This window comes from Etheostoma cragini, chromosome 20, assembly GCF_013103735.1.
Source record: "Etheostoma cragini isolate CJK2018 chromosome 20, CSU_Ecrag_1.0, whole genome shotgun sequence".
In the NCBI taxonomy this organism is placed as follows: domain Eukaryota; kingdom Metazoa; phylum Chordata; class Actinopteri; order Perciformes; family Percidae; genus Etheostoma; species Etheostoma cragini.
Genome location: NC_048426.1, coordinates 5407968 through 5424922, shown reverse-complemented (window position 1 = coordinate 5424922; position 16955 = coordinate 5407968). Strand labels below are relative to the sequence as shown.

At 39.7% G+C, this 16955-nt stretch overlaps 2 protein-coding genes and 2 long non-coding RNA genes across 5 annotated transcripts in view; 3 read left to right on the top strand and 1 right to left on the bottom strand.

Annotated features, from left to right (window-relative positions):
* The window catches only part of lgmn (legumain), an 8470-nt gene extending 1783 nt beyond the window's left edge, over positions 1 to 6687 (top strand). Inside the window, exons 4-14 of one of the 2 annotated variants that reach the window (XM_034857599.1) lie at positions 456 to 537; positions 672 to 754; positions 895 to 970; positions 1843 to 1905; positions 2095 to 2161; positions 2776 to 2894; positions 3393 to 3482; positions 3586 to 3795; positions 3949 to 4115; positions 5321 to 5392; positions 6409 to 6687. In XM_034857599.1, coding sequence (XP_034713490.1) covers positions 456 to 537; positions 672 to 754; positions 895 to 970; positions 1843 to 1905; positions 2095 to 2161; positions 2776 to 2894; positions 3393 to 3482; positions 3586 to 3795; positions 3949 to 4115; positions 5321 to 5392; positions 6409 to 6463 — 1084 coding nt within the window. In that variant the 3' untranslated portion in view covers positions 6464 to 6687. Of the gene's footprint in view, positions 1 to 455; positions 538 to 671; positions 755 to 894; positions 971 to 1842; positions 1906 to 2094; positions 2162 to 2775; positions 2895 to 3392; positions 3483 to 3585; positions 3796 to 3948; positions 4120 to 5320; positions 5393 to 6408 lie in introns of both variants that reach the window. The other variant, XM_034857600.1, reaches the window with a different exon arrangement.
* Positions 1 to 16363, bottom strand: part of LOC117935446 — an 18219-nt gene extending 1856 nt beyond the window's left edge. The window contains exons 1-2 of the long non-coding RNA XR_004654761.1: positions 16288 to 16363; positions 1817 to 1828 (exon numbers count right to left, since the gene is read on the bottom strand). This is a non-coding gene — a long non-coding RNA (uncharacterized LOC117935446). The remainder of the gene's footprint in view (positions 1 to 1816; positions 1829 to 16287) is intronic.
* LOC117935445 lies at positions 5578 to 5977 on the top strand. The gene is made up of 2 exons (XR_004654760.1): positions 5578 to 5692; positions 5886 to 5977. It is a non-coding gene; the product is annotated as an uncharacterized LOC117935445 (long non-coding RNA).
* On the top strand, positions 9750 to 15419 carry chp1 (calcineurin-like EF-hand protein 1). Its single transcript, XM_034857624.1, has 7 exons — positions 9750 to 10174; positions 10553 to 10625; positions 12558 to 12638; positions 13232 to 13359; positions 13481 to 13542; positions 14315 to 14437; positions 15309 to 15419. Exons 1-7 carry the CDS (start codon positions 10108 to 10110, stop codon positions 15360 to 15362), a joined length of 588 nt encoding a protein of 195 aa, XP_034713515.1. The 5' UTR covers positions 9750 to 10107; the 3' UTR covers positions 15363 to 15419.
* Positions 16364 to 16955: the final 592 nt, after the last annotated feature.

The following is a 16955-nucleotide window of genomic DNA, read 5'->3' as shown; positions in this document are numbered from 1 at the left end:
TTTATTTATTACATTTAATAGTAATCAATAAGCTAAGAAAAAAAGGCTATTCTGCAAGTATTAACTCTCACCCTTAAGCGTTAACCAATGTGTCTGTGCATCAAAATGCCTTCACATACTGTAAGTCAGGTTTTAGAGATAAGTTATGCATAACATTTATTGTTCACATCCATATCATAGGCTTGACACGGTTATTAAACAATGCAGGCAAGAATGCAGCTTGCACAATTTTCTATACCGACTGCAAAAAGCAACGGCTACATTGCAGTGTCTCACACATTAGAGTCCTTGTTGTTGAGTAATGAATAGGATTTTGCTGAATGTGGAAAAACATGAAGTGCTGTGGAGTTTACGCTAGTTTCTGTCATAAGTGGAACAGATGATCAGGTGACAGTGTTTGGTCAGCAGTTTTCACTTCCTTCTGCATATGTGATTCATACATTTTTTCTTCCCAGTAACCCCACCCCTGGGATAGTGATCAACAGGCCGAATGGCACAGATGTGTACAAGGGAGTTCCTAAAGACTACACCGGGGATGTGAGTGCTTCAGTGCAAATATTTATACAAGAGTTCAAGTCAGAGCTCCTGAATAAATGTATTGCAGCATCTTTTGATATTCAAACTGATCATTTTAAGACTTTTTGATTTCTGACTGAGTGTTGTCCCTGCAGGAAGTGACTCCACACAACTTCCTGGCAGTTCTTAAGGGTGACTCCTCACAAGTCAAAGGTGGCTCTGGAAAAGTGTTGAAAAGGCGAGTGAAAAAATTTAACAAGAGAGAAGAGAAGTATTGAATGTCCTTGAAGAGATTACACCTGTAATCCGAGCAGCACAACATCAGATTTGTATCTAGATATTTTTTTCCCTCTAACTTTGTTCTGTTTGTCTTGGCAGCGGCCCCAAGGATCACGTGTTTGTATACTTTACCGACCACGGGGCGCCTGGTATTCTGGCCTTTCCCAATGATGACGTGAGCACTTTTCTACTTCCTGCTCTGTTAATGTTCACTCGTTTCCTTACTGCTCCACTAGTCCTATGTTGCTCAGCTTGTTTTGCTAGATAATTATGTCTCTTAAGATTAGTCATGTGTCTTTATTTCAATAGTCATGTGTCTTTAGTCAAGTCTTTTTATTTTTAAAATATATATATATATATATATATATATACATACACACACACAAACAAACAGGACCTGTATACAAATGCATTATGTATGGAGAGATTTCAAGAGGCCTCACTAGGATGGCGCTCCGATTAGTTGGAGGTTTGGTCCCGTGCTCAAGTGCATCTCAGCAGTTCCCAGGAAGCAAACTGGCACCTGTTCAGCTACCAGTCCACCCTCTGTACCGGTCTATGCTGGGACTTGAATCGCCGACCCTCCGATTCCCAAGCCAAGTCCCCCCCCCCGGGGACTGAGCTACTTGACTACCTTACAGAATGGAGACCTGAATTTGATTTCTGATCAGCATTCTGGTATTTAAAAAAACAAAGCTGATGCTACAGCATAAAGGACGATGGAAGTTGGGGGATAGACGATAACACGCACGACACAGATCAAGAGCTGCATAGTCTTTGAAACATGAGTATCATTTTTAAAATGATTTGGCACTTGTGTCTGAAACATACCTCTGACAATCTACATAGTTACATCTTTTTTTGATATACTGTATGTAAGCATGATTTTCTACACATTCATTTTACATCAGCAATTAGCTAAATAAAGACCAAGTAAAAAAGACTACAAATCAGATGACATCAGGATGTGCCAAGAACTACAAGCGTAACATGGTGGTACTCTGGAGTTGTTACATTAAACGTTTTGTCCTCTCTCTTTCTCTGCAGCTCAATGTTGCCGACCTCCAAGACACCATTAAATACATGCACGAAAATAAGAAATACAACAAGGTACGCAGCATCATCCTTTATTTATGTGTTTTAGGCCTAGATGTGTATGCATATCCTACAGTATGTACTGTAGGTCAGTGATAAGGGGATGATGTAGCTGTGTTTGAAGATCAGATCATATGACTTGTTTTTGTCTTTTTATCTTTTCTATCTTTTTTTTTGTTTTTTGCCCCCGCAACACATTGACAGATGGTGTTCTACATCGAGGCATGTGAGTCCGGGTCCATGATGACCGACCTGCCTGCTGACATTGACGGTGAGTTAATCAGGACTTGATCATAGTCACTTTTCAGTAAAACGCTAGAGATAATCACACGGCAGCGATCAGTAAAAGGAGTCAATCGATGAACTACTTAAACCTCCGACAGCATGAACCTTGACTTTTTCCTCATGACCATTGATGTTTAATTCAAAACAATAACTCAAGAACCAACAGTCAAAGCTCTGGGGATTTCATTACAATCTTTGTCGTGTCTGGGCCAAGATGAGATCAGCACTGCGGTTTGTGGACTTTACTTTAGTTGTTGTGTTTAGTCAAACACTGGGGTCAGCGTTACGGCTTGTGGTCATTTGTGTCACTCGGTCATGTGCTTGGCCTCATGTGATGAACGATGTTTTATCATGCTCAAGCAAATTTATTGCATCCTTTTTTAATCCGTTTAGTCGTCAAATGACTGAGACATCCTAAGTCCCAATGTAAAACACAGTTTGTTTCCCTTCAAACTGTCCTTTTTAGAGCTTCAGCTGTTGTCTTTGAAATGTATCTGAAGCAGACAGAAACAGTCATGTTTATGTTTGCCTACTGGAAAATTATAATTTTCTACCAAACAATTGCACAGTATAACATGAGAATATATCTCTGTTTTTCAGTGTACGCCACCACAGCAGCCAACTCCCAGGAGTCCTCTTACGCTTGCTACTATGACGAGAAGAGGGACACATACCTGGGAGACTGGTACAGCGTTAACTGGATGGAGGACTCAGATGTGGTGGGTGTGACGTCTTATGACCTCTTTTTATACAGTTTTGATGGTCATTTTACAACTTTGTTGCTGACTGGTAAAACTGTACAATAGCAACTCAGACCATATGAAGTCCATTAAAGGTTCAGCTGCTGTTCCAAACACCGGGTGTCCAAGAGGCAGGAACAGGATAAGCAAGTGGTGAATGTTTCCAATAGCAGCGACCGTAGTTTGGTACTTTGCATCAGCAGTTATCACACCTGTGGCCCTGCAATTTATAATTTATACTGTTTATGATCCCCAGTGGGGAAATTACAATTTACACTCTGTTAGTAATCACTACACACAGGCCCCAGAGTGAGTGGGCTGCCAGTGCTGGACCAGCACCCTGAGCGGTTGGGGGGGCTACGGTGCATGCTCAAAGGCACCTGGCAGTGCCCGTCTTACACAAATGGAAATTTGAACTTCATCAACAGAAAATGTTGTTGCTGATGGAATTTTTGTTGTCATGCATTATGTTTCCAGGAGGATCTGAAAAAGGAAACTTTGACAAAGCAGTTTAAGATCGTGAAGAGCCACACAAACACCAGCCACGTCCAGCAGTTTGGAAACAAGGTGAGAGAATGAATGAACTCCGAGGGCTCCCTGCGAGGGAGGGACTTGTTTGATTCCTGCCTTTATTTTGATACTTACCTTGAGTTCCTTTCTCTCTATATAGACTATGGGCCACATGAAGGTCATAGCGTTTCAGGGTAACCCCAAGGCCAACGGCAAACCCGCTCCTCCAATGACCCTGCAGCCAGTTAAAAATCCTGATCTGACCCCAAGCCCTGATGTTCCTCTGGCCATCCTCAAGAGGAAGCTGATGTCCACCAATGATCTCACAGTTGCAAGAGGGCTGCTGATGGAGATCAACACCCACCTCAAGGTTTGCATGTTTCCTCTGTGAAGGACTTTTCACGCGTGCTATGCCAATCTGATTTATTGGAAAGATTCACCTGCACAAATTGAGCATTTACCATGACAGTTCTCATGTTACAGAGTTGTACAGATTTCTGAGTGTGTGTGTTTTTTATTTCAGGTCAGGGAGATGCTGGCTAATACTATGCGCCAAGTGGTTGAGAGGGTGACTGGTAACTACCTCAAGGCCGAGGATGTTCTCAACGACAGAGCCAAACTCACCCAGCATCAGTGCTACAAGGCTGCAGTCAATCACTACAAATACAACTGCTTCAACTGGCACAAAACGGAGGTAGAGCTGCAAAGAACGTCTTTCTGTTATTTATTCATTTATTTTCACTTCAGCTGACTCTGATCCTGAGCACTTGTATTATTACCACATGGAAGAACGTTTTTCTGTGAGTACTGGTGTCCTTTCTAACTCATGAATCACTTATTTTTAACTTGATAAATGGAACCTGTTTAAGAGTAAGTACGTCTTTGAGAGTCAAAGTCCTGCTGTCAGAAAATGATCAGACAAAAACATGAATTTAGCAGTGTCAGTGGTTGTTAAGGGGAAGTACCGCAAGAGAGAACAAGCTTACTTAAGCAAATTGGCCCATGACTTATATGGCCAGAAGCCATGTGATGTGACAGTAATGGAGACACGCAAGATAATAATAGTAGTAGACTAGATGATGTTACGGACTAACAAAAGGTGAATTAATATGGTTTATTTTAGCTATTCATTTTAATCTTGTCATTTATTTTTCTCTTTGTTGATTTTGATAACTCGTCATTCATTCAAATCAATGCATTGTATAGCTGTGGTAGGCAATTTTATTTTTGGCGTTGTTGGCGAAGTATTCCATAATAATCTTTCAGCATATTGTAATTCCAGTGGTCTGGGAGAAAGCTAGACCTCTGCACCTTCTCTTGGCTCCGTTTTCAGGCTTTCAATAATCTGGAACGTGACCGGTGAATCTGACCAATCACAGGTCATTTCAGTAAGCGCGAGTGTTCCTATTGGCTGTTTTGCGTATGCATATGTCCATGAGAGGGAGAGCGCCAGGAAAAATCTCATTCAATTTACAATTTTGGTGAAGCTTTATGTGAAACTAATGTTAACACTAAAGGTAACTTGTATGACGGAGACAACTCATGGGTTTTGTTCTTTGGATGTGATACAGATTTTAGATTATGATATAAACTTTAGATGTGTCTGTCTGTCTATAATGCACCTTTCAAAACCAGGATTACAATGTGCTATCTAGTGGAACATTGAATAAAAATACACCGATAAACATTCAAATCTGTGAAGCCAAAGGTAATGCTAGTCGGTCTGGGGAATAAAAACCCTTGATCGTAACTTCCATCACGATATTTCCCAGGGTACTTCCATGTAGCTGTTCTCTGGAGCGGTTTGACATTTGGAGTGCCACAAATGCAGAAAGAGGAAATCTCAGTATCAGACTGTGGGGCCATTTCTGTGACATGTGATGTCCTCTTGTGTTTCAGTATGAATACGCTCTGAGACACCTGTACGCTCTGGTGAACCTGTGTGAGAGAGGGTACTCTGCTGACAGGTGGGCCCCACTTCTCTTACCACTTTTAGTAGGGAGTAAGAACTATTCTTATCGTGGTTTAATCTATAGAAAACTAATTATTTTGTCCTATTATTTTTCCTTTTTGAATAGGTAAATATTTAACACATCACATACACACAGCTACTCAAAAACAATAGAGAAAATACAGTAATAATAACACTATCAGAGTATGTGGGTTATCTATTTTTCAATGTGAATTTGTTATTTTATAGTCTTTATATAATTCAGTACTAAGAACTTTGTGGATAGGAACTCTTTCAGTCTTGAATGCCTTTTACTGTAAGGTCTTCAATGGGCAATAAGTCTGTTATCTGCTCCAGCCATTGACCCAAGGAGGGTCCTGACTGGGAAATCCATGGAGTAAATGTACAGGTTTTAGCAAAATTAGGCAAACCTTGTTATCATATATTTCCTTGTATAGGGAAACTTATTATTACATTTTACATAGGGCATAGCTCAAAAGTACAGTTAGACATGTCTTGAATTGCTTTATGAATCTTCTCCCAAAAGGAATACACAGCTTTACAATACCAATATAAATGCATAAATGCTACTAATTCAGTTCCACATTTTCTACACATGGGAGCATATGTATTATCAAACGTATTGAGCTTCACTGGAGTTATGTATATTATTTATAGAGACATTTCTTATTAGTTTATTCAACTTTAATGTTTGTAGTCAGAAGTGAGGTCAATTCTATGCACAGGTTTAGCAACTTCTTTTTAAGCTCTAGTTCCCAATTTTTTTTCTCACAAAACAAAGGAATTCTGGGAACTTTCAGACAAAAGTTTAAGGGAGATTTTTTACGTAAAGATACAATGATGTGACGTACTGTATCTGATAATATTTTAAAAAGTCTGTTCTAGGGATTTGGTACTGTGCACTAATAGCAGTAAAAGATGTAACAGATCCAGTCTTCATCAGACGTGTTTTTATTAAATAGGTTAATATTTGACGCTGAACCCTTTTGTGTTTTTGTTGTTTCTCTGCAGCATCGAGCTCGCCATGGACTCTGTGTGTCATTTCAACAAGTCCAAAGGCTTCTAAACTGAAAGTCTCCCATCGAACGCCTTCTTTCATTTGGGAAGGCCTGAGAAGACGGAGCTTCTTTATGCACTGCTTGGGAATCAATCTGACGTGGAGTTGACGTTATTGTTTTATCAACACACTAACTTTCTTTTTTTTTTTTTTTAACTTGTGATGTGTTTTGATTTTATTGAGAATTTTTAAACTTGTTTTACTGTGACTTGCACTATCACTGTCAAAGGTTTAAGGATGATATTTTACTGCTGTGGTTCTTTTTATTTTAGGCCATAGGTAGACAATTCTAACATGGAATTGACGTGAATTTATTTTTGATCTTAGCTATGTGCGGATGGCCTGGCATGAATGGTTGATTGACATGTAAAGGACATACCACTGAACATTGAATGTTTGTTGAACCTCAAGAGTCTTCTTGAAATAAATGTTAAAGACCAAAACTGCTAAACAAAATGACTTAAATTATTTATTTATTTTTACCTCTGAATTTTCAGCGCATGCTTTTTTAAAAAACAAAACACATTTGGGCGCCAGGGTAGCTCACCAGGTATAGCACGCACCCACATACAGAGGTTTGCTCTACGATGCAGCGGCTGAGGGTTCGACTCCGACCTGGCGGCCCTTTGCTGCATGTCGTTTCCCCCCCACTGGGCCCTTTCATGTCTTCAGCTGTCCTATAAATAAAGACCTAAAATGTCCAAAAATATTCTTTAAAACACATTTTTGGAGATAATATTCCTCACGGTAGGATTCTTCACACATTGTAGTAGCTAGTCTTCAGAATATTTTTTTTAAATTATATTTTTGGAGGCTTTTCTGCCTTTATTTGATAGGACAACTAGGTGAGAAGTGGAAGACATGCAGGAATTCGTTACAGGTAAGATCCAAACCCTTGACCTCTGTGTCGAGGCATAATCCTCCAAAGTATACGTATGCCAGCTCGACCTCAGATCCAACCCGGCCACACACATTTGTTGGGAGTTAAAATAATTCTATCTAAGCCTACTTTCTTGTGACAGAAACCCTTTTTAAGTGTGCTCCTCTGCCTAACAGACGGTTAGATCCCCACAAATCTTCCTTTATCATAATCCACTGTTAGCTTTTTGGAGACTTTTGGTCTCCCTGTGAGCTTTTTTGACACCTGATGCATTTTACGGGATATTTATCTCTGTTAGAAGGATTTTTTTAAAGCATATTTAGTGCCTGATCCAACCGGGACTCCTACTTTACCCACATTAAAACTATCCCCTCCTCCTCACCTCTATCCAGTATGATGCTTTGATTACATCCTAGCTATTTGTATAGAACTGGACATGAAAACAATACACAAAGAGCCCAGTTTTAAATGTAGGTGAGACAAATAAATCCATTTACGCTAGGATTGACTGGTATCAATGTTAAGACGTTTCCATGGCCTGTGTGCAAATTTGGAATATAAATGCTAAAAGTGATTTGACTTTTATTGCGTTCTAATGAGATGAAAAACCGCCAGATTAAATACATAGAAATAACATTTTTTTCCATGTTATTTTTTTGTTGTTGACATTTTAGGCCTTTATTTCTATAGGACAGCTGAAGACATGAAAGGGGAGAGAGAGGGGGAATGACATGCAGCAGAGGGCGGCACCCAAGATTCACATTTAATTGAAAATATGAAAAAGGGTTTATCCTGTGAAGCATCGCATCATCTACTAGAAAATTGGCACAAGATTCTGTATCGACATTTAGTCTTCACAGACAATAGATTCTGATGGCTTTAAAGATCCCCTTACGGGTCTCTATTGCCACCGTGAGGTACACATTTGTGGTTTAGTGAACTACTTGATGGATTGACAGGATGTGGACACATATTCCAGTCCCTTTCTGGATGAATTGTAATAACATATGTGGTCTCTAAAGTTATCATCGATCTCGCAATCTTTGTTAAATTTTTGATTAGTTATGGTATTATTTGTTATAATTTATTCCTAATTACTTCACTTGCAGAACTACTGACAGATATTCTTTGTGATAAGTATCAGTGCCACAGATTTGTTTTAATTGATAGGTTTACAGCCTTGTATACAGTGTACACATCATACCATCGCATAACAAATGCTGCACTGATTATTGACTCCTTGTAGGAAATAATAATGAAATTGCACAATCTAGTGGCGTTTTTCTGACCTGCATCTTGAAATAGAACAAAAAGCTAAATCCCTGCACGCACACACACACTCCATGTTACACCCAAACACTCATGACACTATTGACATTACTGACTTCCATGTTTGCCTCGCAGTATAAGCTCATTTGTAGTTTGACCAAAAAAAGCTGTTAGGTATATGTTTGTGTGAGCTCCTCTTTTGTTACAACAGGGAGACAATTTGTAACTCTTTTATCATTAGATATTGATGTTCATTATTTGATGTTTGGCTAAATGGTTATGATTTAAGGATTTGCACATCCGTCACATCAAGTCCAACTCTGCTCAAAATGTGTTTTGCTTGAATCATACGTCACTTGGATGTTTGAACTAAAATTAACAAAAATTTGAAAAACTTTCAAATTTATAGATTTTTTTTTAAATTAACTACATTTTTTTTACTTCTCTGGACACTCCCCCCACCTAACCCTAACCATAACCTTAACCCCCCCCCCCCCACACACACACACACACACACACACACATACATTGAACACAACCCATATATCTGGAGGGGTCTTTTATTGGTAAGGCCGTTTGTTATTTCTTTTTCATTCCTTAATTGTTAAAAAAAGTGACTTGAATTTAGTTCCCTATGCACATGTTTATTTATTGGAATTTTCATATTTTCAGCAACATTTGAGCCTGAGACCAACGGCAGGCCGACTGTTGTGTTTAAAATGGTCACCCTAGCAGGATGGTCCCCCATTCGGCAGCTAGCTGTTCTGTGTAACGGCAATCTATGAACTTTCAAATATCTGCTCGTTAGTATTCTTTTGAATTGTAAATATCATTATAATTTGTTTAACAGAGTAGATAACGTTCTATTTTTTAACAGATATATAGGTATACAAGAAATTAGTTTCAAATTTTAAGCAGGCAAGAAATGATGTGCTACCCACTCTTTGTCGAGCGTCATATGGTGAAGGCGTGACCCACCCTTCTCTGGCTCTGATTGGCTAGAACTGGTTGCCTTTGTTGACAGGAGAATTAGATTGGTAACGCTTGGGTGAGAATACCGGGGTAAGCCAATCAGGCAAAGTGGGCGAGACATGCCTTTGTGTGCGTCCTGGAAGCAGCATAGCCTGAAAGGGAGGCGGTCTCGTTGAGTACCTGCCCTCTACTCCACCTACCTCGTAAGACAACCTGCCGGAACCCGTCTTGGTATTATGAATGCACGACAGACCATAGAGAAGCTCTACTAGCAAACAGGCTATTTGCCGAGCTTCATCACTCGGAGAACATAAAACAGCCGGTCGACAACTATAGTTCACGTTCGCTGTCACGGCAGTGTTACTTCGCAGCTGCTTTCACGAGTGGAACTGGTTTTAGCTTGCCGCGTTAGCTCGTTTGCTAACTTTAACATAAACCCGGTTAGACATTCTTTCACAACTAGTGAGATTTTTTTCAAGACCGGTCCGGCAAGCAAGTCCGTTAGTATTTAACACCTTTTATTCTTTTCGCCATGGGCTCCAGAGCATCCACATTACTCCGAGAAGAGGAAATCGAAGAAATTAAGAAGGAGACAGGCTGTAAGTTGAGCTCAAACTAATTCATGTGGGAAGCCTGTTAATGTAAGCCTTATATTAGACATTAGCTGGCTACACATTTATGTTGCCAGTTACTTGAAGGTTAACTTTTTATTCAGCAAAATCACTGACTAGAAGGAAGTTGCGCTAATATCATTTCTTGCATGACTTAGCTAGCAAGCTAGCTACATTGCTGCTGTGCTTACTCTCTTGGCTGTTTAACTGGGTTATAGTGCACACATGCCACCTCCAAAGAAGACTTCTGGTAGTGTAATAAGGTTCAGTATTCGGTGAAACGTTTTGCTTGAAGGACTGTGTACCTGATATCTTCTACTCCATCGTGTAGTAAAATCTTTCCCATATTTGGTGTCTTCTCCACAGTCTCCCACAGTCAGATCACTCGCCTGTACAGCCGTTTCACCAGCCTGGATAAAGGAGAAAACGGCACCCTCAGGTATGCAATAAGAACCACTGGTGGTGGATGAAGTATTAAGATCCTGTACTAATACCACACTGTAAAAAAATACTCTGTCACAAGTAAAAGCCCTTCATTGAAAATGCTCTTTTTATGGTCTCATCATTTCATCTGAACCTGTAGGCTGTTCTGTTGTTGGGTAGTTTAATTTTATAATACAACATCATATCATATAAACTACATGTGTTTTGCGTAACACATTCTTAATTTGTAAAGTGACTAAAGCTGTCAGATTTATGTAGTGGAGTTAGAGATGTGTTGGAGTAGAAAGTGGCATGGAAAGAAAAGACTTAACTCTCATGTTGTCCTCGGGTCAAAAGGACCCTTTTTTATATATCAATGTTCTTTTTAATTACCCCAAATAACATGATTGATTCCACACAACGCTCTTTGACAAGTAAAAATCTCTACTATCAATAATTTCGGGTTGTCTTTTAATTCAATAGCATTTGGAGAAAAAAATTGAAGTGGTTTTGAAATAGTATTTAGTAGAAGTTGACATATTCCAGTCTTATTATCCATCAACAGACATTCCTTTAATTATAGTCTAAATAATTCCTAATTTCTGCTTTTCTAACTCAAACAATTACCTATGAATGAGGTTTATTGGCCTTAAATTCTCAAAATAACTGTAAAGCTAAAGTTAATATGTTATTGTTACGTAGTGTGATTGATAAAAGCATCAACAGTGTTGCAAAAAAGGAACAGAAACGTAAGAAAGTTAAACATTGATTAAAAAGTCTCAACAAAAGTGTTGATTTTAAATTTGGACGGTAATGCAACACAAGGGGTTAAGTAAAGTACAAGTACCTCAAGATTTGTACTGAAGTACAGTACTTGAGTACATTGACTTGGTTGTAACCACCAATGTGAGAATGAACCCCAATTTGAGACTGTAGTTGATTAGTTTGGTTTCTTGCAGTAACCATACAAGCCTAGCAGGACATCTTCTATAATGGAGGGCGAGATGGGCTCGTTACTAACTGGTTTAGGAAATGCCTTGCTTGTGTGAGTATTGGTCCAAAACAGTCATTAACTCATTTTGAAGTTCTTATAGCAGAGGCACAGGCCTGTACTATAAATAAACAGAAACATTATTAAATTGAATTGAAAAAGAGCATTTTTAGTCAATTTAGTAATTTGAAGGTGCAGAAAAATGTTCTTTAAAACTAGTACTATTCGATGAAGGTACTACTTGAATAGAAATCCAATAGGACAGTAGCAGTGTATTGTCGTTGGATAATGGTGGTCAGCCTCAGACCAGCAAGACCTCACTCAAACTGATTGGTAATGAAATCTTTCATGTAGCTCATTATCCGAGCGCAGTGAGGATTCAGTATTCAGTTGAGACACCATTGTGACATTTCTATAGTTTGTGATTAACTTTTGTAGTCTGGACAGAACAAGCAATAGGTGAAGAAATGGGTAATTATTAAAGCTAAAACATTTGTTTAAGACTTGGTTTGGACCAGCCGTTTGATTTGGCCACGAGAGGAGAACTCCTTTCTTTTGAAAGACATCAAAACCCGCTCCTGTTTCAGCTTGTTGTGACTCTGTTGCTTTCTGTCGCATCACGCAGTCGGATACCTTCTCTTTTCCCCCAAGGTGACTTTCTTATCATTGATTAGTTGCCACAACAGTGAGATGTGTCTAAGCTGACGATCTTCCTGTCCTACTGATGGACCATGGGTGTGTTTCTCTGGCTGACAAACTAAGTCGGGCACTAGAAGTATTCGTTTGCCCTCCTGTTTTCCGTTCATGTTCTCTTGTTTTCATATTTGCTTTCAAATCGAGTCCGCTTTCAAAGAGCTTTGCAAGTAGATCACGGTTTAAGATCTGCGGTGAATTGTTGTAAGGTTTTATATGAACAATATCTTGTTTGAGATTAAAAATATCTCCTCGTGTCTGCAGCCGAGAAGATTTCCAGAGAATCCCGGAGTTGGCCATCAATCCGCTGGGAGACAGAATCATCAATGCCTTCTTTCCCGAGGGGTGAGTTGTCCCTGTTATTGGTCTTTGAAGATCTTGTTTGTCACAGGAGTGTGTATTATCGCTTTGATTCACAGCCACCACAAATCGAGGCCACCAGGCTTTTCAGTTGTGGCTGCCTGACTGCAGACCTCAGAAGCTCGGTCTGTTCTGCCAATTCTGTTTGGGGAAAGGAAAAAAATGTTTGGGTTTTTGACCACCGTAGGTTCTTTCTGTATGTTCTGCAGTTCTTTTGCTGATCCCTGAAAGTCAAAAACCAGATGTTTCCAAACGTATCATTAAAATCCCTAAAAGTCAGATGTGTAGGCGTCTTAATTTTAGCCATGGCTTGTAATGGTTTATAGGTGTATTCTTGTTGCTCTAGTTTTGGGTTGGCTGCAGAACAACTTAAGATCATGCCAAATCGTTTGAATGTGTAAAACAGTGTTACGTTACGTCTATTTTGAGTTTCCAATGTGTTGCAAAAACACCTTAGCTGGATTACTTATTAGTTAGTCATCTGAGCTTTGCTGTGACAAAGTTGCAGTAATTCCTTTTTTTGTTCTTGTTCTAATGTGCCGCGTTACAGTATATTATTCTCTGTCTCTGGTTTTTAGAGAGGACCAGGTCAACTTCAGGGGCTTTATGCGGACCCTAGCTCACTTCAGACCAATCGAGGACAATGAAAAGAGCAAGAACGCCGCTGTCAGCGAGCCACTCAACAGCAGGACAAACAAGCTGCTTTGTGAGTGCAGAGCTCGGTCACCCGGGCGTGCCTGGGTGGAGATAGTGACCGGTACCATGAACATTCACACCAGTTTCAATAAGCGTCAGGCATGACTTCTATGTTTCTTTTATTGTTCCAGTTGCTTTCCGCCTGTATGACCTGGACAGAGATGACAAAATCTCTCGGGATGAGTTGCTGCAGGTGAGTGGAGTGTTGGCCGTGTAAACGGGACGCTGAGTCACAGCACAGTTTGTGACGACAACCGGCTGAAACAATCCGCCCGATGGTCAATACATTCGATTTCAAAGATGTCTTTTCTTTTCCTCATTAAAATCAATTGTTATTATCTCTAAAAACCATTTGCTATTCAGTCTGTGTTTAACAAAGGAACGAATGCTATTGTGCAATGGCCATATCCAAACGCTCTACAGGACGGATTTCCCTGTCAAGGAGAAGACTTTGCCCTTGGCCTGATAATGATGCGATATCTCGCCTTAACTACAGGTTGATTGTTCCCTAGACGTCTAATATCCTGTATTTTGGCTTCCCCCATGTTATTTGTTGTCCCTCTGTGAAGCCATGTCGGTTTGGTGACATTGTGCGACCTGTAATTGCTATAAGCTCGGGGGTTAAATGACTCAGACAGATCTCTTGTTTTGCGCAAAACACTTCTGTGTCGCCTGCTTCGTGTGATGCACGAACGCTCTAAACGTGCAACTCAAAGTAACCTTGCTTGTTTTTCAGTAAATATGTGCTCACCGCATTGGAAAATCACTTCTACAGTCAAGTGTGGCTGCTGCTTGCTCGCCGTTTAACCGTAATAACTGCACATTATCGTATGTAGTGCTTAAATACGCGTAGCACCATCGTCACATTGTTTGGGCCTACATGGCTATTATTTAATCTTTGCCTGGAACTGGTTTTCACTGCTATTCATTAACCCGGGAAGTGACTCTGTGTTCATTCTTTACAGGTCTTGCGGATGATGGTTGGTGTAAACATTTCAGATGAACAGCTTGGCAGCATTGCTGACAGGACCATACAGGAGGCTGACACCAATGGAGATAACTCCATTTCCTTCAACGAATTCATCAAGGCAAGTTTTGTGGTCCGAGGGTACTGTATCTGTCCCCCTAACATACACACTGCCATTGTTTATCAATTTATGCTACTCAGTTATTGTATTTAGCCAAGTAATAAATGCTATTAGAAGGGTGCTTTTAAAAAGGTACTGGATTGATTCCTTAATGTAGAAACAACATTGTTGCTCCCAGTTAATCACACACACATGCACACACTTGCACACACAGACCCATAGAAATGCAGTAATGGAGAGGTGTTGGAGCAATGGGGCTGCCACATTGTCAGCACTCCCTGGGACTTCGGTGCTCAAGGGCACTACGGCAGTGCCCAGGGAGTGAACTGGCCCCGCTCTAGCGCAGATTTAACAGTCAGTCCTTTGGTCCGTACGGGGACTTGAAAGCAGCCGCCCTCTTGTTCAGTCACTTCATCCTTATCCCAAATGGGAAACTTGATATGATAAAAAGAAACGCATTCAAACAAACAAGACACAATGTAATGACACAAGTTACAAGTTATTGCACATGGAAGAACCGTTTTTACTCCTATTGCTCTTGCACCGGGGGTACTACCCATGCTACTGCCATACCCAATTCAAATCTTTGACCGTGTACCATTACCATGAGCACATACTGTATATTTTTGGCCTCGGAGACCCCAGTGGGACACAAACTTTTTTGTCTGAACAACTGCTAGGTTGCAAGGTTAAAATGTTTCAAATGAAATTCATATTTGTTTGCCTAATGTGCATGTTCAATGTTTTGCATGTTTGAGTTATTACTAACAGCCCTGAGCTCTGAGTTTAAACCTGGCTGTGTCTACACATTACAGGACCACAACATAGAAGTATTCTATCTGAACCTGTTCTGTTTTGGTTGTTTCCTCAGGTCTTGGAGAAGGTGGACGTAGAACAGAAAATGAGCATCCGGTTCCTACACTAAATTGCTATTATTATTGTTATGTTTTTTGGGTGGAGCTTTAATATGTCAGTTGATATCGGAGCACCTCATCTCATCTTCTCAGCGGGCGGCCCCGGCCCAGGCTGCGGGTCTCCGCTGTCAGACCAAGCCTTAGGTAGAGAATGTCATAGATCTTGAGTTTCTGCCTCTGCACTGCTCAGTAAACAAAGGGAAAAGTTGGGTGCCTTGGGTTGTTTTCTGCAATATCACTATGAATTTCACTTTTAGAGGGTCATAGTTAGTACTACTGCTTTTCAATTTCTTACTTGGAAAATGATTTTGTAGCAAGGTACGATAAAGCTTTTTGCTACTGCAGAGAGTACATTTTATTCTAAGTTTACTCATGCTGTTCAGTAGCTAGTTAGCAGGTGTGTCTTTGTCCGTATATATATATATATATATATATATATATATATATATATATATGTATATATATATGTATATATATGTATATATATGTATATATGTATATATATGTATATATGTATATATATGTATATGTATATATATATGTATATATATATATATATATGTATATATATATATATATATATATATATATATATATATATATATATATGTGTGTGCAATGGTTCAAAGTGAAACTTGTAACATGGGTGATTCCACTTCCAGACAGACAGTGTTTTTAATGCTAACAGGATCTTATGACTCCTTATCTCTGACTTGTGTCAGAGCAATTCAGACCAGCCAGCTGTAAAGCAGGACCTGCTCCCCATTATGTTTGTGTTTTACTAACTGAAGTGCCATGGCTTTGGTTCGCACCCTTGTAAGTAATTATCTCAACAGTTGATCGGAACCTATGGCCATGTTTGTGTATTTCTTCTTTTTACATGGGTTAACCTAGCTACTGCCATTACGTTGTAATGATCTTTTTCCATTGTTGTACTTCAACCAGTAACCACCCGGGGCCTGTTGGAGCCACTGCTGACTCAATGTGTATTATTTGATGTTTAAACAACTGCTTAATTAGTTACAACTAAGAACGGTGGCGCTAAGTATGAAGATTTCACACAAATGCTACGATCTTTTTGGGCTTGTGTGTGTCTTCCTGGGCACCTGTTCTAGTAAATGAAAAAGGCTACACTAGGATTAAGCTGCTTTCAAAAACTGGTCCTACCCCCTTTTATAAAGCCCTGGCTAACAGTGTCAGGAAAATTGGGCAATGGACCAGTTAGTTTGTAGACTTGGAACAGGTAAACCCATGATGATGTGCTAAATATTTATCTGATCAGTCTCCCTGTGGCTAAGAAACACGTTTGTTGATGTTTGCACTGCTCAACGTTTGTCTGGCAACTTATTCCCCTATCGACTAGTTCTAGATGCTGAAGGGAATCAGATGCTTTTAATATATATTTTCTGTAGTGCTAGTGTACATGAATTGTGCAAATGCCTGACCCTTTAATCTTGAATGTGTTAATGTGTGTGAATCATTACAAAAAACACCCTCCAGCAGCTGAGTGCAGGAACTACAACTATTAATCATTATGTGATTATCAATCAGATGTGATGCATATGTTATGTGACGTCGGTCCAGGTATTATCAAAATGATTCAT

Bases quoted from the DNA above. Each gene is read 5' to 3' on its own strand.
- chp1 (XM_034857624.1), top strand. From the start codon at position 10,108: ATGGGCTCCAGAGCATCCACATTACTCCGAGAAGAGGAAATCGAAGAA. The intron at 10,626-12,557 runs GTATGCAATAAG...TCGTGTCTGCAG, and splicing joins GGAGAAAACGGCACCCTCAG to CCGAGAAGATTTCCAGAGAA. The intron at 12,639-13,231 runs GTGAGTTGTCCC...TCTGGTTTTTAG, and splicing joins AATGCCTTCTTTCCCGAGGG to AGAGGACCAGGTCAACTTCA.